Source organism: Tenebrio molitor, chromosome 5 (genome assembly GCF_963966145.1).
Source record: "Tenebrio molitor chromosome 5, icTenMoli1.1, whole genome shotgun sequence".
NCBI lineage: Eukaryota > Metazoa > Arthropoda > Insecta > Coleoptera > Tenebrionidae > Tenebrio > Tenebrio molitor.
Window position 1 is genome coordinate 9,512,701 of NC_091050.1, and position 24,548 is coordinate 9,537,248.

At 34.9% G+C, this 24,548-nt stretch overlaps 1 protein-coding gene across 8 annotated transcripts in view; it reads left to right on the top strand.

The window, feature by feature from the left end:
• NFAT (NFAT nuclear factor) overlaps nt 1–24,548 on the top strand; it is a 53,403-nt gene that overhangs the window by 16,847 nt on the left and 12,008 nt on the right. For 5 of the 8 annotated variants that reach the window (XM_069048744.1, XM_069048742.1, XM_069048743.1 and 2 more), the window contains exon 2: nt 827–877. The exons of 1 other annotated variant lie outside the window; for it this stretch is intronic. In XM_069048744.1, coding sequence (XP_068904845.1) covers nt 827–877 — 51 coding nt within the window. Of the gene's footprint in view, nt 1–826; nt 878–23,680; nt 23,966–24,548 lie in introns of those variants that run through there. 2 more of the 8 variants (XM_069048748.1, XM_069048749.1) reach the window with 2 other exon arrangements.

Below are 24,548 nucleotides of genomic sequence, written 5' to 3' on the forward strand. Positions count from 1 at the left end.
TAGATTTTTAATGTCAGCTGATACAAGAGATTTAGAGTGTACAAAACGGCAAATCATGCTGTTTACAAAGTGTTAAACTGGATTTTAACGAGATTGTTTTATTTAATTTTTTTTTTTTTGAGAAATTTGACTGCCGGCTACAATTTTATGTACAATAATTATACTATGTATTTAGAAATACGAGTATATCGTCGGGAATGATTTAATATTTTTGGTATCCTGCAATGATTACGGAAGATCAAATTTATCCAAAAGGGAGCCGTTGAAGGGTTAAAGACCTGAGAAGTGGCCACGGGCTAATCACTCCAGAATGTACATAATAAATAAACACATGCAACATGGAAAAATCCTAATAACAACTGATAAATACATTATTGATGCTTAAAATTGTTCAAAACACACTACCGGGTCAATTTATTGATTGTAATTTTGTTCAGTTCCTGTTTACATATTCTTTCGTTGAACGAGAAAAAGACTTTTACCTTTTCAAAGCAAATATTGTATCCTTCTATGTAGGTTTATCGAATACATATATTTTATTACTCATATTTTTCGTGCATGTTAGAAACACGTCTAGAAACTTATTTGATTCGGTTTTTTGAGGCCAGAGGTACCTGTCTAAAACGGAACAAAATACTTTATGCCAACAAATTAAACGTGTTCCACAGGTTTAGACGTAGAAGATTGCAATTCTCGGATGATTTAGTGCAAGTCTGTCCATTTGCAGACCATTTCACTCTCTCCAAAAGTAGAGTTATCGCCCCAAATAAACTATTTGCCAAAACTGTTTACGCAATTTATGCTAACGTTGTTAAACTTGTTTCAGATTCGCAAAAGAAAAATGGCAAAGCTGAAAAAGGAGGCAGTTCTAAATCAGGTAACAGTCATTTTTATGTGTTGAGCGGTTTGGCTTTTTGTGTATTACACGCACGGTAATCGTCTCGTCACGTGTATGTATTTTTGTAGGCGAACTTCTGTCATCATCTGAAAATCCTTGTCCTGGAGTCCCTAATTTGTCTATGATCGTGTGTCCTTTGACTTTTTTTGTCAATGTTGTTAATAATAACTTATGTTAATTATGCTCCTAGAAGTGAACCACATGTCCAAATATAATGCGTACAGTTTCCACGGAATTCTTCAAGATGCACCTGCTCAATTTTTGTCATAAAAACGTATAACGAGATGGTGCGCGGATTTTAAAAAATATATTACATAATTATAAATCAGGGAAGCAATAGAAGTTGCGAAAATTTAGAGCGTCCTTGTGAGCGTCGACTCATATATCTCTTTGAAAATTTTATCATCTGCTTTTTATGGTGTTTATAAGAATAAAAATAATTTTATGGTGCACGAGCATATTTCAGCATATTTACATTTCGCGAAGGCACTCGGCCGGATTGGAATAATATTTAAATTTAAATTATTCTATTTAATCCTTTTCAAACACATGAATTTCTGTAATGGCCGCCATTTCCCTATGTAAAAAATGTATTTGTGTTAAAATTTACATCGCTTGTTGTGGCGTACATCGCCTTATGTAAGTTATTTCCGAATTTGTTTTTCTCCAGTTGTGATCGACGTATCGGAGACGCTCTTCGTGCTCCGTACTCGAAAGGGTGTCGAACCATCACCACGAGATGCAATCTTCAGGAATTCGCAGATACGAGATTTTAGCTCGTCACAATTTTTTTCGATTCAGTCAATGCTGAATATGTTCGCGAGGTCAGTCACTGAATTTGGGCGCATCTTGTTTGTCTCCTCGTAAGTAGTACGTTCTACTTTCCCAGACACCCATGATGTATTAGACTTGGTGAATCTAACGGGCAATCGGATCAGAGATTTATTTTTTTTTTCCTTCTAATTGGATGTCGGGTTCTTTCACAACACCATCAACAGGTGTTTGAAATTTTTACGTCGGCGGGCGGATATTCTTCAAACAAGCAGCATCGTTAGGCGCAATTTGTTGTGATTGTAATTACTTTATCTGTTGTTTGTAATGTTTGGTGAGGCTGTGCTTGTGTTTCAACTTTCAAGATCCACCACGAATTTAGTGTGATCCAGTTATAAGTTGAAAACAGAAATAGCCTAAGGATATTTGTGTACCTTTGACCGGAGATAAGTGTTGTCGAACGTAAACATTTTCTTAATAATATTAAACAAATAGATCGGGTCCCTTATCAAAGGTCGCGCCATCCTGTGATTTTCACATGGTCATCTGCGTCATGCATGTGGATAAATAAGCGTGCAGACCCAGAAAAGAAAGCACTGCCATTTTATAAATAAAACTCCTGTGTAATTATTTATTTTGTTATTATTATTTTTATCCTAATTTATTGTCGTCCGAGATGACACAGTTCCGCAACGTGCGTCATCTTGTTGGTTTTGGATGCAGGTCCTGCATCAACAACTTGAAAGGAGTTCCACCCTTCACAAGTAATGAAAGCGGTCGGTGCTGTACTCGGCCAGGATCTCAATGCGTTCACTTTCACCATTGTGTTTTTTAATTTTAATTAACAACGGCCCATACCCTAAATTAAACATTTATCATAAACATCTTGTTTTAACACAGAATACGTGTTATATAAGATTGTCGTGTTACATGGAATCATTGTTCTAATTTTTTGCGGTTGGAAAGCGTACAATGTAATGCATAATTTGATGTAACCTTATCTTTATTTATACGAAGCATATACGACCAGTGTTGCCTAATTGTTATGTGTCTATTGTTTGTGTGAACCTCCAGTCCATCACAGGACATCACACGACTAGTTTTGTTATTGCTCTCAATAAATTTAGTTCAGCTTTGATTACACTTATTTTCGCGCAACTACATTATCTAGCGTCATTTCATTTCTTTGAAACAAATAAATGCGAACATTAAACAAGTTGTGTATCGATGCAGCCCACTTCAACCTGCACGATTATGTAATTTTGTCCTTGCTGCAGCAGTCAGTGGTTGTCTGGTTCCATTGTTTGTCTAGGGTTAGATAAATGGTGGGTTTATCGGTCATTCCCACCCACAGCCATATTTTTGGAGCAATTTAAGCAGACAAGCGCAAATGCCCGATCGACGATAATTTTCATATTTTATGTAGATAACGTAATTGTTGCGTTTTAATCAGTCGGGTTCAGACATTTTGTCACCTTTGATTGCAACATTTGCTTGTAAAAGCTAACGAGGTGTGACCCAGCATTTTTCTACAGTAAGTATGCGAGGCTATTTTGCTGGCATTCCACACAAAAAACGTCTGTACTGAAAATCCTCGAACATTTGGACCCATTTGTCACGGAGATAATGAACTAATTGTACTACTCGACGATAATGCTCATCGTGCGAGGATCTACACGGTGATTCTAAAATGTCAATCCATCAAAAAATATTTTTGTGAAGCATGTCTTATCTGATTCAGTGGCAGCAGTATTCTAGATTGTGCTTTCATTGTATTTCTGTGTACATGTTTAACTTCTAATTTGTATTTGTATTTGATGTTGCTAAGACGATGGGTTCACAAAAACCTGTGTAAATACACGTTACTTATTTGCTTTAGTACGACAATAAACCGTGATAACATTCAGCACTGAATTAATTTCCGCAATTAGGTTTACGTCCAGTTTCGGTTATTTATTGAAGAACTAACTGGTTTATTCATGCATACAAATCATCCGTGAAAGCGAATGTTTTAATCAGTTTTTTTGGCACTTCAGCTGATAAAAAAAATCTATTTTTTCTTCCCTGTAATAATACAGTGTTACAGGATAAGCAGAATCACGATCAAGGATGTCTAGAATTTTATTGTTGGCTACACGTGCGAATGACGTTGACTTATCTCAATCAGCTTCATGTTTACTTTTTTTTTTATTTTGATGACATTTATAATTACATAATTTAGTTTTATTGGCAACCTCTTTATTAATAATAATTAAATTAATCTAATCAAAGTAATATTTTTGTAAATACACCATTTCATTTTCATCCGAGTATGGTCTAATTTATTTTTATACAGAGTGTAACAGAAAAAAGTGCATTTATTTTAACTGGCAATACTTAGTACTCATCAATTACAACAATTTTTTTAAATAAAGTTTGTTGGAATTTGCAAAATTGTATTGCCATTTGTCCCCCCTTTATTTTGACGTGCCGTTCACGTTGAATGCAATTTTATTAACCTGAAAACTTTTTAAAACTGAATGTTTTTATTCCTTTCCTATTGCTTTTGATGAATAAAATGGTTTTACTTTCGTTTGTTTTTTTTTATTACTGCTGTTTGTTTTTTTCTTTATTAAATGTAGTTAGGTTAAAATCGTTCCACAGGCGGGTAAGCAAATCGTGAGTAAATTTAGATACATTTTAAAAAACCCTTCAGAATTTGTTTTGGAAAAAAAAATATTTAGAAAAGTTGTTGCAATAGATGAGTCATATTACCAGTTAAAATAAATGCACTTTTTCTGTTTCACCCTGCATGTGACTATCTGCGTTCAGACTTTTTCAAAATGACAATTATAAACTATTTTTATCTTTAAATTAATTATAACAATATTGTGAAACAGCTACGGTTGTATTTAGCAATTTTTAAACTGTTGACACCAATAAATAGATACAATGAGACATCGAGTAAATATTTTCGACCGAAATCGTTTTGTTTTCAAATGATTTTTTTTTTTAGTTGTTTCTAAACAATGTTGTTCTATTGCCGATAAATGATTGTTATTAGCTGGAAATAAATTTTGAAAATCTTCAAACGTATTTCTTTAATGCATATTTGTCCTTGATGTGTCAATAATAATCCGTGTATAAAATTTTATTCAAATCGATCCAGTCGTTTTCGATACTAGGTGGGTCACGTGTACCATCAATTTTTTTCAACTTTCACAATGTCTTTCTAAACGACTATAACATTATGATAGTGCTAAAATGGTAAATTATTATGTATAATAAAATTCTTATGGTACACCATCTGATAAATTTACCCATGAAACAGCTTCCAGTTTTCTAACACGTGTTCAATTGAAATGTTCATCAAATTGGCTTTGATCTTTGTCGCTATCATTGTCTAACCAACTTAATTTACGATGTTGTTGTCTTTTAAAAAATAAAGTCAAAGCCAACTTGATGAACATTCCAATTGAACACTTGTTATGTTGTTGTAAACATATTTTAATATCGATTTAAATATAAGCGCAAACATTGGCCACACCGTATATTCAGCACTGGATGACTCATAATCTCATAACTCCCATATCTTTATCGTTATCTTTCAATATTAACATCGAATTATAAAAATTTACCTTTGAACAGTGGTTTGTTACTATGGGGTTGTTTTGTGGACATTCAATATAGATTCCGGTTGCTTACCAATTGTAAAACTATTTTCAAGTTTTTTTTATCGTAAAACAAAATTTCGCAGATAGTTTTCTTATCACATAGTATGTATTAAATGAGCCAAATTGAGTGGTTATCGATTGGAATACTAGAACCAAGTTGTTTTCGATCTGTTTAAATTATTCGAATGCTTTGTGAATACATTTTCCTGGCACTTGCTTTTTTAATTAATAATTCATACTGGTATAATTACTAGCGTTATTTAACCCAAGCGATCACTATGTGGAACATAATTACAATAATTTTACCAGCGGTGCTCACACTCAATTTTCCCAGTTTTAAAATCTTGGATATTTCATAATTAGTGTAGGGACCTTGTTTTTATGGTAATTATGCGTGGTAACCTTTACAGGTCAGATAGAGATATTTAAAATTGAATAATAGATGCTATAAAATATTTTTATTGTTCGTATTTGATCCACAACGTGAAGGAAACACGTGTTTCACGTTAATTTCACCGATGCTATCCTTGCTCAAAGCGAAGTGACAATAATCGACAATAAATTGAAATGGACGATGTTACAACATTACAAGCAAGAACGTAACGTGTGTACTTGCCCTCGACCTCGTCCAGCAATAACAGAATGAATGTTTGTCTGTGGCTAAATGTATAACTTGAAAAATTAAAAATAGAACACGTCTCGGATATTGGAACGAAAAAATATTCGGTATAGGTAATACATCCATAAATATAAAAATAGTCACGCCGTTTTCAAAGTGATGGACGCAATGGCGGCGACTCGTGCCAAAAGTATGTGGATGGTTTGCACTTTGGTCAAATGAAAAAAAAGATCGTAACCGGTTAAATTTATTGTTTTTCGCAGTTGGAACCAGAGAATGTCAAAATTTGTCCGGGTCAGTAGGAGTTGGACCGTTTTCCCCATTAAGACGTGAATGCTCAAATTGGTTTTGTTATGTAATTTACGTTTCATTTACGAACGGCGTGGACACATTTTTTTCTGGCGCATTGCAGATTTGTCTTCTGACTAATATGTGATAAAATGTTTGATATTGCATAATTAGTGACGATTAGCGAAATAATGGCAACAGTGCTTGTACTAATCTAATTTAAATAATGAAGAATACAGTGATGTCACCTAGTAATGTTGTTAAATCATTGAATTATTACTTTTTTAAACAACGCAACTTGTTAATAGTCCATTTGCTGATTTACTTAATTATTATGCAACGTTTATCGATAATTGATTGGTGTTATTAAAATCCTTTTCTGCTTTTGACGAGTTCAGGTGAGTCAGCAGTAAAGAACGAATGAAAATTTCGACCTTTTGGCCATGCATTTTTCACAATGCGATGTTAATAATTCAAAGAAGAAATTAGATTTCTATGTTTTGGCAGTTGCCACACAGTTCGGTCAATGTAGAAAATTAACAGTATACATCTTTATACTTTGCCTAAATACAAAACATCTCGAATAATATTTTCAATTTTGTATGCATTATTTGGAACAAACTAGTTTCTGTAATGCAGTTTGTGCAGTTTTATTTCATGTTTGCAAAAACTCGATCTTAAATTAGCATAATTTCCTAATACATATCCAACAAGATTCATCAAGATTTTTCCAGTCTTCGACAGTTCAAGAAATGGATCTAAATCACTCAGTTTTAGCAATTGAACCAAAAAGACAATCCTAAATCTTTTCTATGGGATTTAGATCAGGAGACTGCGAAGACCATCAATACATAATGTCTGCTTTTGCACCGAATACATTTTTACTATAATCTTGTGCCAGGTTAAATTAATCAGCTTGTTATCCTTGCAAATAACCGATTCAAGGATTCGACAAAATGGAACCATTCATTATATGTTAAAAAGGATCAACAAGCCACGTGTGTTAACAACTCTGCAGCTCACCTCTTTTTTTTCTCTTTTGTTTACGTTTCACTGCTATTTTTTTAGCGGAACGGTCGCATAATTCAACTCTCACTAATCTTACAGTAATTCAACTTACTCCTACGGTTTCAGTTCTTCTAATTTTCCAAGTGAAAATTGTTCTTACCGTAAAAGTTCGTCAGACAAATAAGATTTCTTTATCATTCAATCCATCATTAAATCACCAAATGTCTGAATTTCTTCGGCACGATCTGTTGTACGCTAATTCTGGAGCCAGCAATTATGTGTTTTGTACTGATAAAATTACACATATTCTTATCTTTTTATCTAAATGAAAAATTTGAAAAGTACATTACTTTCAAGTGGCAACAAAAACATCAAATGCACAAAAATAAAATTGATTCTACTAGATAACTGTCATAAACCGGAACAAATTTACTCCTACTAAATTCGCCATATTTTAACCATTTACTTTTTCAATACTTCCTGCCTCTGTTTTAATCTGCTTAGTGATTTTTTAGTGACTTACATTTACTGGTTTTTTACTCATTTTAATGATCTATAATGTCCTCTTTCACTTTTCATTCCCATTTACAACTCCTGCTTTTGCAAATTGGTGTAGCCGATTAATGTATACCTATTAATTGTCTTCAATTATACATTTTTTACTCCTTTTTAAAAATAATTTTTACATAATCCATCATGTTTCTTTTTTTACTTGTCACATATTTCATGCTCAATCTTCTTTGCTTATTTTTGCCATATCTAATCGAATTATTTTCTTATTCAAAATTCTGTTAACATAATAAATTTTCATGTTTGCAATGGTAGACATACGGGTGTAAATTAATATAATACACTGCTCAACGGACGAATCAAGTATGGAGTTTCACCTGTGATTTAGAAAGTTTTTAAACAATTTTTGGTTGTATTATTTTTCGTTTCTACATAATAGAATCTTGTCATACAAGCTAGCTGTATCGAGAATTACAACTCGGTGGGTTTTAAAGTCCGTTAGGAAATATGTTTTAGATAATTTGTTAGACGTAATTCAACATTTTTTGCTTGTTTATTTATCACATTTATAGCGGTTTCTGTCTATTGATTGCCATTTTAGATTGTGAATCAATTTTAATACATAATTATTTTAATTAGTCAGAATAATAACTATCATTTTATTTGAATAAAAATGGAAACATTCAACCATCTCCTAATTTGGTATATACTGCGAAGAACGAAGTCACCACGCCGGAGGCTCGGACGCCACCAGCTCATTTAAACTTAATTAAGACAAAAGGACACCTAATATCCACCCATAATTTCCAACCGCATTACGGCACCGTAATGATCAATCAAAAATCAATCACTACCGTGTGTCGTCACGGTATCGTCCACGGTACCGCCACCATTATTCCGGCCTGAAGCCCGGTGCGGGTTTCGTAAACAAGTAGTTTCAGCGATCACAGAGTGAATTCGTGATTGCCTCGTGGCCTTCTGCCATAGGTAGACATGAAGCGAATTCGAGATACAAGCCTTTACCTGTTTACCGGAGCCAGGTTTTTGACCGTTAGCTGAACTTGCTCCGGTGCATAAACAAACTTCGCCAACAAAAAACAAAATTGTTGCCACATAACAGATTTGAATTCTTTCGGGCAATTTGGGATGATTACTTAATGGGTTGGCACAGTTCGGGACTCTGTCTGGTGGCTCAGATAAGATGTCATAATCACCGCGGCGAAGTAAAATGGTCGTTGTTGGGTCGTGACGCTCCTGGATAAGGGCAAAGTTGGTTCCGGGTCGTTTTCCGTTGTTTTTTCTTTGCGATTTGCATGAAAACTTGTTTGCGAAGTTATGCAAAAATCGGTGACCCACGATTAAGTTTTAAGTTTGATGTTAAGCCGAGTCTAGACTACTTAGCGCACGGACAAGGTCGCACACGTCATGCTAATTTGGAATTTTGTCTATTGTGTGATAACTGCCGTTTTTAGGGTAATTACGCCACGACGACGACAACGCAGGAAGTGGGTAAACTAATTTTTATAATAAATTTACTCATGCATTTATTAAATTTTATTATGTTTACACAAGTTTTGTGTATTTTAGTCGTAAACAAAAAAGGTTATTTTTTTGCAAATTTTTATTACTTTCATAAACCGTTTGAAAATCAAAACACTTTAAGTTTTCTGTCATTACCCCATAAACAATATTTTTAAATAGCATCCGACTATTAATAGTGTTTGCATTCCTTTTGCTTTAGATCAAATTTTTTGTAAATGTTCAAAATTCGCACAATGCGAGCCATTTCTGGAACACACCTTTCATCATCGTAATAAAGAACTTTTCCGATAATGAGGCTCGCCAACCTCAACGGGATAATTATGATTGTTTTAGCCTTATTCCAACGCGACCGAAAATCGACCGTTCACCTACTTCTAATACCTAATTTGGCATTTAGGCAACGGTTTGTGGTCGCTTTGGAGAAAGCAAACTGATCAAAATACATGAGGCTATTTTATGTTTGCTTGCATCTAAAAATAGTGCAACATTGTAAGTAATATCACAACTTTCTATCAAATTAACCGGGCTCCGGACAGGTTGACAGGACTCGCCACGTGGCTTCTATCGATTGTTGTTGTTGATCATGTTTTCAATGGGAGACGTTAATATTAACTGAAACATGAGCAGTCAAACTGTTTCTAGCACCACGTCGTGCAGATTCTTGCTAATCGTAAGGTGCGTGCGTAATAAGCAAATTTTTGGAAAGGTAGGACGTCACCAGAAACCCCAACGAAGAAAATTGATCGAGAATCGGAGATTCACAAGAAAACACCAACACGTTATTGACGGTTTTGTCAACATGTTGTCGACTCCTTCGAATTGTAAAATTTTATCCTACTCGAGGATTTATGAGTCGAATCATAAAGAAAAGAAGATTTACAAGTTTCTTTGAAGAAGTAATTAGCAGCAGTGTTCTGTAAGATTTATTAGTATTACTGAATGTTTAAAATTAGTCATTTACACAGACCGACGTCCTTGAAGTTTTTGGAATGAATGAAATATTTGTAATTTGGTGTGAAATAGAATGTTCCGGCTGAATTACCTTTTGCACAAGAAAAAATTGTCTGGTTTGCTGATTAGCCAGGTTCTGAAAAAAATTTCATCGAGCTCAATCGTGGAACTTCGTTAGCACTAATTCCACAAAATAAAATAAAAATCGTGTAGGGCAGCGTTTCTAAACCTTTTTCACGATGCGTTCCTTTTTCGTCACATCATCTTTAACTGTTTAGTAATGCGAAGCTAGGTTTTGTTTAATAGTATATTATTTGACGAGCTAATAATGCCTATCATAATCCACGAGGGTGAAAGTTAAAAAACGAGCCGCAGGCGAGTTTTTTAATCACCAGAGTGGATTATAGGCATTATTCGCAAGTTAAATAAGAGGTTTTATCTACGACCTACGACTTTTTTTCATAAAACACTTAGCTTACAAAATTTCAAAGATCTGTGATTTATGATAAATCACAAGTGACTTATAATAAGTCACAGGTGTAATTTATAACTAGCATAATGTATCTGTAGTTACGTAAATAATAAACGTATTATGTATTTAATGGTCCTAGATAAATAAAATAAATTAAGCACATGCTCAAGACCGTCTTAACCTAAGCGAGAGGAAACACCAAGATTAAAACCCCAAACTTTCTTTTTTTTCTTTTAACTTTAAAAGCTCATATCATAACACTTCTTGAAACCTTCGCGGACTCCTTGCGATCCCCCCGAAAGTTGGTACGTACACCACCGGTTAAGAACCACTGGTCCAGGGTGTTATGAGGTATCCTGTCTCATTAATTGCCAACCTACCTTTCTTTATTTTTATTTATTTATTTTTTTCGTTCGGTCTGCTTTTAAATTTAAATTAGTTGGTGTAGAATTGGCACAAGTCGTAAACTGTTTTGTTTTGGCGTGTTGCGGGGTCAATCATACGAATCTTGGGCGATAATTTATGTGCGTAAGAGCACAGGAGCGTACCCGAAAGATGTGGTTCCGGGTCCGGAAGTGGCCCGCGAGGGGCAAGTGCCAAATCAATTTCGAAAAATCGTACTGCGGCAAAATTAAAGGTACTTAAGTGGTTTCGCGTTACGTAATTTTGTTTACTTCCGTCTACAAACGTTTTTTATTAAAGCAAGTCAAGGTCGCGATATTATGACGTGAATTTGGCGAGTTAGAAAAATTGCACGCATTAAAAATTAAAATAGAATAGAGGCGAGTGAAGCCGCCAAAGGGGCGCTATTACAGGCCATCGGTGCAATTTTATAAAAAGGTATTTGTCACGTGCTAAAAATTTCAAAATTAATTTAATAAACAAGTTTATGGTTTGAAGGGGTCTTGATTGGTCGTCGAAAAGTAAATCTGGCCTACACGTGTTATTAATAATTCTTCGAAGAGGCATTGAACACGTGAATATCTGTTTTCGATTAACTTTCGACCACTGAGTAATGAATGAGACGCATGGGTTTTTTAAAATCCCGAATCGAAGTCAGAACAGCATCATGAGAATAAGGTTTTAATTGGTGTGGGTCGCCACTTTTTTTTGGGTAATTGGCGCTAGAAATTTTGATTCACCCGTTCTAGACCGAATTCGACGTCATTGGGATGTTGGAAGGTCGGCACATTGTTTTGATATTTTAATCTTTGGAACAGGTTTCTGTGATTAAACTCTGAAATGTCTACCAGTTGCATTAATTTGTAAAAGTCAAACCCTGAAGCGCAGACTTAAAAAAAATCTAAGCGAAGAGTGTTAAGTTGTGTGAAAATATAACTGGTGCAAAAAAAGCTTTGTTGCAACACGTCCGATAGAAAACGTGGCCGAAACTCGCGCCAAATCGTCAAAAATCAGAGAAAGACAAACTCGTCCTTTTCTTGCCAATTATTTTGTTACCATTTAACCGGTTTATTATTATCCGCGCTTTCTATCTGGTTAAATCCGGATTTTGTGTGGAAGTAATAACAGTGTTTTGCTAGTAGCACAGTTGTGTAATTTTCGAAAATGCAGGGTCAGGAAGTTATTTTGCGCGGTTACTGCAGGTCAACAGTAGCACCTATTAATTATGCTTTTCTGATACGTTTCAACAATTAATCGTGTTCCAACCATTAGGTTCGCAGAGAATTAACATCACATTTAACGCCTGTCCAATTATATTAAATGTATTTTAATAGCAAGTTGATTTCATTTCCATAACGTAATTGTTGTTAATTGACGGTAAATCAAAATGTTTTTCAAACGCTGTCACTTATTGACTGACTACTTCGGTGATTGTTAACGTTTGACGTCCAAAAACTGAAAAATATTTTTTATTGCGGTGTTGTGTAAGAAGAACAATGGTGTTTTTTGCTTGATTATTTATCTGATTCTCATGTTGTGGCGTCAAGATATAATTACCCCGTAAGTCGGAAAATTATGAGAATAATCGATAATGGGGGCGGTAAACGAACGGCCATCCATGCACTATAATTATTCCATTCCATTTTCTAATTAATCCTATTTCCTGAAAAAAGTTTTCCTATTTTCATTGCATGCCCTGCGCCGGGATTATTATTGCATTAATTATTGAAATTTATGCATTAATTACAACACAGCGGCTAGTTTCACGGTAATTTGTCAAATTAATGTAAAAAGCGCTTGCAGCTTTCCCCACATAGACGACGACTCATTCAGGAAAATATTTTTTTTCGTTGCCAAAGCTTTATTGCCTATTCTCAAATTACACAGTAGCGGTCGGTAGCAATTTGTTAATTTCTTAAAATTAACACTGTTCAGGGTCAAACAAATAACCAATTTGTTTGCAAATATGATCTAATTGCTGACACATGTCAATATAATGAACAGCTTCTTAAAAAAAAATAACAAATGTGTACATTGTTTCTGTATTTTCAACGTGACTACCCTAATTGCCCTGCCAACTGGTGACTTTTAATACACATGAATGTACAGAATATGTTTTCAAACGATGTGGAAGCACCTGAAAAAATTCGCAGAGCGTAGGACGAGCTTTCAAGGATCGTTCACGGTGAACGTTTCCTTCAACAAATTCCGTTGTCGTTTATTTAAAAGCAGTAAAGTAATACCTTTTATGAAAAAAAGACTTTGTTGTTGGCTAAGATCTATATTATTTAATATTTTTTTGTGCGTTCTACAGTTACATTTTCCTGGCCCAGAGTTTCAAAGCATTTTTTTTTTTACAATATCTGATTTGTTGAAAGGATGGAATTAAAATGGAATGTATTCCCATATCCTTCAAGATGATTTACTTGAGGTATGTATTTGTCGTATTAAGGGCTTTGTTAAAACAGTTCGTTATGAAATAAATTATCCCACAATGCCCTTAATTGATATAACAATTCTGGTAAAAATCATTTTGAGAAATTACTTTCGTGAAAGTAAAACTAATAATGAAACAAAAGTAGGTAATTTTGACATACCTAGTCTTACAACTACGTGTCAAGAAAAGTATTTGCCATTAAATTCAGATGCATTTTTGTTGAGCTTTTGAAACTTTATTTGCTTTAATTGTTTTCTTCAACAAAGTACGGCTTTTTTGCAAAAAAGTTTCTATCGGGAAATAAGACTTTGTTAATCACGCTATAAAATTAATTTATAAAGGGCATTATCACATACGAGTCGTAAATAATACTTATAATAATTCTTAATCGATTGCAGTGATTTTTGCCATATTATCACCACTTTAAATTTATTTTATCTTCAAGCGGTTGACAACCACGCATTTGTGTATCTCTATAGAAACGGTTGAAGTGATTTTTTTGGTTGAAGTGTTTTTTTTTTTTTTTTGTAACCGGACTTGAAACACTTCAAATCCTAGGAGTTGAAATGTCCACAGGCTGCTCGACCGAGTCAAATGTAGTCATTTGAAAACATTTTCAGGATTTATTTGTCAATAATTATACGAAATATTTAATAATTAAATTATCCCTATTAAAAAAAAAAGCGAAATAACGAAATTATTACCCAATATTTAACCGGTGCCACTGTGGTGCAACACGAGTTGCCCAGGTGCAGCACAAAAAGACACACTTCTACTCTTAATGATATATGTAATCTACTATTGCTGAGGAATTTTCAAGGATTCTTCACTCCGGATGTTTTACTATCGCTTACTTAAATCAAACTAAAGTAATATTTTATTATCAAAACTAAGTGCTTTTTTTTAATTTTTGCTTTGTATTATTTGGTCGGTATTGTACTATAACCTGGATATCAGCCGCATTAGTGTTATCTTGTTGAAGCAATTCTACACAAGACGAATTGTTACATAAAAATCTTAAATAGTACAATAATACATAACATTAATTGTTGTGAGACGTTACTTTCAGAGAACCAGCTGCGAGGTGAAAGTGATCTTTGACATATTCTTACTACCGTCAAGAAAAGTATAATTAAATCACATCGAACTCATTTTTGTTTTGTTTTATTACTTTCGTGTTTTTATCTGATTTGCTGTTGATTGTCGAACCATACTCAAGTTATCAAAAAGCTTTTAATTTGATTGATGTTGTTGAGCGAACACTCTTTTAATTAGATAAATTAAGTATAATCTTTTGATTGCCAAAGACACATAATTTCTTTTTAATTACTCTTATTACTGAAGGTATGGCTTCTGTTTCAAATTGAAAATTTTTAAATGATGGTAAATCCCAGTAATATTAAGCTATTCACGGGTTCTTTGGAACTCGTTCAAATTTGTTTCGCGGCCTTAACACTTTAGCAAACATCAAATAAGTATTTTCTTTCCATTGACATTCGCATTTCTATCACCTGAAAAATAAGAAATAATACACCATCAAACGGAACGTTACGCGATCTATATTTTCCACAAATAAGTATAGATATAGATATGAAATTTCTTTCTTTTCTTTTAATAACATCCTCCAGAACCCATTTATACAAATTCGCAAATTTCTATTGGGTGCTGTAATGAATTTATGAAATTAATTTGCCTTGAAGTCTACAAAGATATAAAAAAAATCGCGAACAATTTACCTTTTTATGAGCGAATATTACGTTTTTAATAACTTGTATTCACTCAAAAGGATAATAGCGTCAATAACTTCATATTATTGATCGTCAAGGTTCTGATAAAGAATTGAGTTTTTTCCGCCTGGTTTGTCCACTTTGCGTGCGTGCATGAAGCTGTAATTTGATTTTTTTTTTAAATCTTTGTTTTATGTATTTGTGAAAAAACATTTATGAAGTTGTGAGCTAAGCGGGGACGAACAGATTTCAACTTGTCGTAATTATTTAAATTCCAATTACAAATTAATTTGATTTAGTGACGTTAATTAACTAAGGTTCCGAAAATAGACTCCATCAATGAAAATTTCTTGCGCAACAGAATTTCTACTTTCACGCGTGTACCGTATCTTTGTATTTTTGTTAGGAGGTTAATTCAGTCGATATTTTGTATTATAGGAGGCAAACAAGAATGGACGAGGTCTAGAACTTTCACTTGCAAGGAACGAATGTATCTTTTGGCATTTCTACTTTGACGGCTCTTTTGAAATGCCACAGTCGAGATCGCGCCTCAAAATTTTCGAATGGTGTCTTTGCATGGTGAAACTCACCCTTCCATTCGATTAAACGGAAGTACCGGTACGAATCTCGTATTTATTTACACGAACATTGTTTACAGCACGTCTGGAGCATTATCACGCTGACATGCAAGGGACGGCTCAATCCAAAGTTCGTTTTCGGTCTGTTGAACCTGAGGATTATCTGTAATGGTTTAGTTGCCTGTGTACCTCTCATCTCGTGACATTTCGTTGCCACTGCAATGGCCACATTTAATGTCCTATTATTAGGATGGGAACGACTGTTACGAAATGGGATTAGATGAGACACAAGTGATGCGTCCTCATTCTTGATGCTTATCATATCTAAGGTCTCGGGAGTTTCGGACGTCACAAACAACAGTCGGGAATTAGCGAAAGGGTTCTTGGGTGAAAGGACGACGAAATCGGACGAGTTACAACTTGATCACTGTTAATCTTGACCTTCAGCTAATGACGAATGCTAAAATAGCCAGATTTTTTCCAAGTCGCCACATGCACCTGTGGCATCTCCAGGTTTTCCCACCTGCGTCGTAGCGTTTCGCGGATTGTAACGACTTCCTCAGTCATCTCGATCGCCGTCCGTTGGTAATTGCCGGTTATTAGATCACTCCCGGCCTTCAACATCATATCGTGGATGAAAACAACATTCGACTGAACCCTTAAAAAAGGTCATAATGTAGTTTTATTATCTTTTGATTATTATGGGAATGTAAACATGTGTGTGCATGATTGGGCACATGTCTGATGAGACAAACCCTATAAATTTTGCTCTTTGATGAAAGTGCGATCATAAAGTCAAAGATAAAAACAGAGAAAGTGAATACTGACAATCATGAACAATCTCCTTAATTGCAGGTTGCCGTTTTACTCAGTCTGTATAATTTCATTAGCCTGTTATTCAGTTTGCACCTGAGTTAGAGTCAATATTAGTCCGACTTGATAGGGATGGGTTTTAATGAAAGAAATAATTATCGTAACCAATCACTGTTAATTCACGTTGAAACAAACGTACTTGTTAGTGGTGGTTGTTTTCGCCATCGAGTCCAGGACATTAAATCCTGTAATAAACCAAGAGGAACTCCAATTACAGTTGTCACTGCACCAGATGCCGAATATAACACAAATAAGAACACTCGTTTGAATCGATTCGATTCGACCTCACGGCTGTTAGAAGCGAATAACAAATCTGAATAATATGGATAAACAATTTGCGAATTCCATAAATTTGCAAAAATCACCAAGCAGCGTTCCAAGGTGTAAAATGTTCTATTGTTTCAACGGCGTTGTTGTTGTTGTTGTTGGGGCATGTTTGGCGTAGTCATTGATTTTTTATTTCGTTGTATCTCAATAGAGTCGGTTGTAATGGTGAATTAACAAATTGTCGTCTTTATTGGTGTCAATTATTGTTATTTAAATAAATTATTCACCGGATAACAATTGGTATAAAGTGCAATAATTTTTAAATTGTTGCGTATGCTTCTAGAACTGTCGCCCCAGATTTACACCATCGCCGGAAAAATCGGATTTTTTCGAGGAAAATGCACCATACAAAGTGGAAGTGTGTTTGAAAATTCGGGAATATTTTCGGGGATTCGTTTTTGACGTCATAAGACACTGTCATTGTCTCATCGCGCAAAATTAATCATCAAATGTCAAATGTCGCCTAGGTGTTTACGATAATTTTCAGGCTTTGCAATGGAAATGTTTGACGTCATTGAGCACTACACTTTTAATTGTTTCTCTACTAAATGATTCGGAAACAATTGTACAGGGCTGAACAACATGTCTGTCGTCCTTGTTTGTTGTACTACACCTGTAAAAAAATGTTTACTACGGTGAAATTCTATTCTGGATATAACCGGTTGGTTATTTTCGAGTCGGAATTTATTATAATGCCATTATAATATTAATTATTCCGTCGAAACTTTAACTGGTTATACACTAGATAAAAATAGAACCAGACACATTCCGATTTAATAAGAAATGCTTTAATTTTGGTGGATATTTGCGCGGCTGCCTTCCGGATATTTTCGGTTTGGATATTATCGTTTTTCTTACTTGGTGGGACGCATGATTGCTTGGGTAGAACTGTTCTTTGTCATTAATTTTTTACCGCAAGGTCGTGGGCAATTATGATCTGGGACGGGATGGTGGCGAGCTTGCTTCCTGAAAATCTCCAAGTCAAGATGAACGCTGTTGTCCTAGGATTAGGCAGGCGAGAAAGCGGTCCGAAGAAAGAGCAGACGCCATGTGGTAAACGGACAGTTCTGACACCAACACTATTTCATCTAATAAGGTGAAAGAACAACAATTACTGGTTCTGGACCGTAAGCAAAAATGAGAAAGACGTCAAAAAACATTCTTGAAAATTTTTTACTTGTGACTAAGCTCCGTTAAAAATATTTTAACATAGATTTGATCAACAAGCTCTCGGTTTGGGTACAACCATATTTCATTATGGATGAGGTTATAAATTACGAATATTTTTTCTCCTAGACTACAACGCAGAAATCACACCTTTCCGACAAGCGAATCTGCAACTTTATTACCGCGACGGTCATTTACGATGATGATTTTTTTGTCTGCTTGAAAGTTAACAGGTTTATAAAGTTGCAAAATAAGACCGTAAACACTCTTATATAAATTGTTTGTTCATGCATGAAAATAAACATTAACTGTCGGCCTTAAACTTATATATTTGCAGAAAAAATGCGGTTACCTATAATTCTCAATAATCGTCCTGCGGTCGCAGAAAAAGGTCTTTACTTAGCATTTCCTGCTTACAGTCGGCCACAATTAAATAAAGACACGAAAAATTGTGAAAACGCCTTGACCGACCCAGCCTTGCACCAATTAATGGAAGTATCAACTGGTTCGTTAATTTTTCTGTCGACAAGAAAGCCACATACTTTCATACTTACTCCAGCGGTTTGTATTTCTTTTCTGTTAATAAACCATAAATTTGCGATGCATTTCTCGGACGAATAGAAAAGTGATTTTTTGTCGGTGTTTTGATAGCTACTTAAATTGTGCTAAGTGGTTTTAAACGATTATTGCCGTTGGAGAGGTTTTTTTCTTGCGTAGAATGTTGCTGTCGCGACACCTTCAGCAATCTTTTCCAAAATTGCATCTCGAAAAAAATACGAAATTTCTCAAACTCAATCCACGACAACTATGATGACAGTAATGTTTTTGCCACTTAAATAATAATAAAACTTTGTATTTTTATGGAACGAGCTGAATTCATTAATTTCTACCGTTTGTGGTTGCTAATAAAACTTGACAACTTTCACTAATTCATAAAACAACTGTTTTTCAGGTTTATTTTTAGAATCAGAATATGGTACTCAAAATGATACAAGTACGACAAGAAAAAACTAATATTTTGTACGGAAAATACGTGTACGTTGTTAAACAGTTTCATATATTAATTGTGACGTAGAAATCATTAAAACTTAAGATTTTTTGTGTGTTCGCGATTCATGTGGTTTTTGTTGTGCGTCAAATGAGGTTTGCAGATTTATGAATTAAATATGATAATCAAGATCGCAACGAAAAAATAGGAAAGACCCTGTTTATGAATTATGAGAAAAGTTTAGATGAAATTAAAAGTTAATGTACATTTAATTTGAAAATAGTCGAAGTGAGTCTTCTTGTGCTAAGCCCAGAGATTGAAGTCGAGGTCGGCAACTGGGCGAAGCACAAAAGGACCTACTCTGAAATAGATGTACTATTTTATGTTCAAGCGGATCACAAAAAAAAATCGGACATGAACTCATTTATTTTCTTTTGTTGCAGTTACAGTAAAATGACAATTTTCTAATTTTAAGGCACCAGCCGTTTCTATAGAGATGCACAAAGGCGCGATTTTCGACCGCTTGTTCAATAACAATATTGCTAAATTTTGAAACAGAAACACTAAATATCACTACTTTACAAATTAATTTACTTCAATACGTCCCCGTAACATTCCCTTTACGCGCTTGCTTTCATCCAGTCAAAAATGTTTATCGCGGTAAAAACGTCCTACTACACTGTCATCTGTCAACAAATTGCATGTTACTCCTGTCAGATTCTCAAATTATTTTTAATAACTGTATTATAAACAACTGTATTATAAATAAATAATTACCTAACGTTAAAGTTTGTATTCTGGAATTAATCTTGCCAAAAATAAACCCTCGAGCTAAAGCTCTCGGGCCTAACCATAATAAAAATGTCCAAATTCAACTCGTAAAATTGTCCTGCTTAATAGTTGGTTGCACTGAATTTTTGTGGAGATAATGAAGCTTTTTATCTCCATGCTTAGACGTTCTGACTCCACATCAATGCGATCCCTATTTATGACAAATCTTTTAAGGAATCCATCAGGATCGTACTTGATGCCGTCAAGTTTAATCGGGGATTAACATTTTCGCCACTCATCATCAGACATTTTTAAAATGATAAGTCATTGTACAAATTTTCTTTACACTTAAAAAGAAGTCTAAAAAATTTTTTGTCACAAAAGTTTCGCCACACGTGATGCATTTTACAAGATTTTTTTTATCAAATTAAAAATCTGAAACATTTCTTGATCACCACACATAAAGCTCCAAGGGATAATAAATGATGAACCACCCTGGTATGCAGAATTCTCAGGACCTGGATTGGTGAATAATAATTTAAAGAAATGCGTCTGACTGTGAGCGACCAATTGTAGTCGCAAGACACATTAGTTGCGTTGTTGCTTAACAGTGAATTAATAATGCATTATTTTGTAAGAAAGAGACAAGCATTGAGACAATTAAAGCACATTTATGAAATCACCTCCAATCGGGAAAAACCGACGGCCATCATTTCGGTATAATTAGTCCCGACGAAAACAATTTAATCGACAGTTGAAGACTAATCTACAGGATTTTCGAAAAAAAGAAACCGTAGACGACGACCTCCATTTACAATTTCTTGATCTGGTAAACATGCAGTGAAATTTGCGTCACTACACAGAGCTTTGCCCTAATAAAGACCTGAAAAAATACATAATAAAACGTATACAGTATTTTTCCGAGTGATTTTTGTCCGATAAACAAAATACCATCTCCTAGTCTCTCGTCGAAAGGATTCTTTCTGCAAGTCATAGCAGCTTTGTAATATTCGCCATTAAAAAGGACCGCTACTTGTCCGTTCCAAAACACGCCTGGAATTTTAAGGATTTGTGGCGCACTTCTCTTCGTTCGACAGTGACAGAACGATTCCAATTGAATTTTTTTTAACACGTTCCATTGTCTTCTTATCTCAATTTACAGAAAATCACCATCGAACAAAGAAGCGGTTCGTGTTGTTCGTTCTATAATTATAAATTTAATCAAGAAGCCAGACAATGCAAATAGTGTTATTACTGAAGGCAATGAACGACAAGTGTAAACACTTGTTTAGCATCACCTCTTCTGTCAAGAACCAATCACGTACTGCCAGTAATTATTGTTAACTCGATTTACATTCTGGTATGTTTAAATTCAAGGAGCTAAGTTACATAAATTTGTTTAATTTGAACGAGAATAATCCCGACCCGAGCTTATTGTTGCGTAATTTTGCGGCCGCGCACACAATGCAGTTAATGGATGATGGGATGACGGATGGTGGCAGTTGCGGTGCCTCAGGTAGTTTGCACTTAATGGTCACATGATAACAATAAATTCGTGCACAAATCAAAGCATTCGCTTCCTGACACGTGCACCAAAAAACACGCTTTTTTTGCTTGACCGCAACTTGTTTGCGCAAAAACTTGAATTCGTGAAGTTTGTACCCGGCTCAGTCAATCGTTTAATTTTAAAAATGGTATAATCGCTTTGTATACACGAACGGAACAAATCTCGGCAGCAATTCATGTTCCAAAGTCGTAATTACTTCCAGACATGGATCCTTTCAACGCTGCATTTGTTTAAACTTTACGCATTTAAATGAGTTTACGTTCGGACGATTGGCCCATCTAATTTTTCAGTGTTCTTCAAGAGTGAGACCACGATCCTGATCATTATTTACAACTTTGGAGGTCAAGATGCGATGTTATCGCGATTTTTGAATGAACACCAGAAGCGTACGCGCTTTCAGGTGATACCTGTACGCGGTTATCTTAAGCTTTACGCAAGCGATAGTACTTTATCTGTATCAATTTTTAGATAATGAGAGGGTATCTCAATGGAGTCGGCTCTTAATTTTATTGCTGATAAATTGGGACTAAAATCATTGGCATTTCGAAAGTCTTTGTTCCGGGCTTTTGGATTCTGGACCGAATTTCGTCGATGACACTTTTCAACGGTCATTATCCAACTAGTCGCGCTTAAATCATCATTACAAAATTTAAATTCGTACTCGTTACTGGTAGTTGTTTATTTAAATGAGTATATTGGGTAGAAGTTTTATTACATTCTGTCATTTGACTGTTGAGCCGCTCCGAATCGTAAATTGTCAAAAGCTACACAACTCAAGGACACACGTGTGTAATGTTATCTGCTGCTGCTATAATTTCGCTTCATCGTAAAGTTGAATAATGATCAACACGGACACGGGTCCCGGGCCAAATGGTGAAAAGTCTTCCAAACGCTGACAAAAAGACGGCGGAAATTGACGTTTTGGTGCATCCAGTTCCTTCCACGTCTTTCGCGATCTGATAATAACTGTCTCGTATCTAAAATCCATTTTGACATTAGAAATTGTGTCATCGTGATATTTGCGGGAAAACAACAAAAATATAACAATAAATTAAAGTGGAATATAGACATGTTGTGGTCACGGCTAGTTTGTTAAAAACTGTAAATCACATATGTATTAATAATTCAGAGTGGGATTGATGCATAGGTGATATTTTTGTGGAAATCTAGCTAATTGCAAGAACGCTCATTTATCGTGATGAGAAAGGTAATTGCTGAAAATAATACGTCGCGGACACAAACAGAACAATTAAATGTTCTTTAAATTTTAAACATGTTTTGGGAGTGAGGAAATTACGTCCATTAAATGGGCCGAAAGCATAAAAATGAAATTGAGTGGAGCTTTAAGCTGCGCTCTCGCCCAAACTGCTACAGAGCTTTTCAACAAGTGGTTGGACGCATTCGAGGGTCGTCAGCTGAAACTGTTCCAACTATCGATTTCGTATTATTAAATCATTTAAGTAAATGATACGTTGAGGTTGCAGGGCTATGATTTTTTAATATTTCACTTTTCCAGATGAAGTCTTTATTTTTCGTGTGATATTTTCTTAGGGGGCGACAAGATCGGCGATTAAATATTTATTGGGTAACCTTTTCTGACCTTCGCCAGTTAATATTCATAAATGATAATAAACGTCGCGTTGTTATAGTCACAAATTCGTGACGTAATCCAGTCTTAACCTTATTAGTTTGAAATTGGATTAAATACGGTTTAACGTATCAGAGATAAAAATGGAAGACGTACGCATCTCGCACCCGCGGTCCAGATTGTTACGCGGATCCCGTAAGGACGTTCCGGTATGCGCAAGGACGATCGCGGTCCCAAATCACGACAAAGGTCCTATTTGGAGCGTGTGAAGTTCGAGTGGTGGATGATGACGTCTTAATTTGTCCTCTTGCGAGCGCAATAAAAACGCTGTTATTAACGTAGGTGGGAGTCCAAATGTAGATTTGTCCTATTGGTTGTCACAAACATCCCACTTCCTCTTTAAATAAAAACATAAAAATTCGTCGGTACGCTGGATGTCTGATTCGAAAATTAAAAATAATACGAAAATTTTGAGCGGGAAATCGGTTTGTATTGGCTTGGCGGTGCGCACGCGCGACATTTGCACTTGATTTCAGCGGAGTCCTTTCAAAATTCTCGTTCAGTTCACTAGAATCTGCTAAGTGGTTTGGTGCAACTCTAGTAGTTCATCAGTGTTGCGGTACATTTTGATTTTCGACTTTACTAAAACTATGTTCCTCGGAAAGTTGAAGACCGCAGTTCAGTGTTCATAAGTGATGATTTTATAATTTTTTCGTTGATTTAATTTAACGTGAGTTTTATTTTAAACCTAGTCTACTGTGATCTCTGTAGTATTTTGACTGTGATATTTTTATTTTATTTTGTTAGTAAAAATAACTGTGATATAAGGTGAGAAACTGGTGAAGATTTTGCGCTTTAATTTGTGTATGTTCCTCACATCTAACCTGTCCGGATCGGTTCGCACTAACTATCCTGGCCGCTCTTTTAGAATTTATATATATTTTTTGTTTATTTGCAGAGAGATTGTTTTATAACCCCATTATTAAAATATTTGCCTGGTTGAGCCCCAAAAGAAATAAATTTGGACGAGCACTGCCTCTTAAAGAGCGCTTTTTGTTGTTTACTGAAATTTTTCAAAATTAGTCACAAGGACTCGTTAAGGTGATCAGGTTCTCCTCTGGTCATTAATTAAAACACACTTTATTTCTTTCTCTCACACTAAGGTTACATGTTTCACGTGCATGCAATGCGTAATAACAATTATCGAATTGTTGCATCTATCTTTTCTCTTAAATATAATTAATTCACTCGACTCCTCTAGATAATTGTTATCACTTTCAACAAATTTTGTATTTTACTTGGCGCGCCGATAACAGCGACTTCTCAAAATACTCTTGGCCTCTTCTGTCTCACTTCCACCGTGTTCTTGTACATTTTACAATATGATCGATCTAGTACATTATAAATAAAG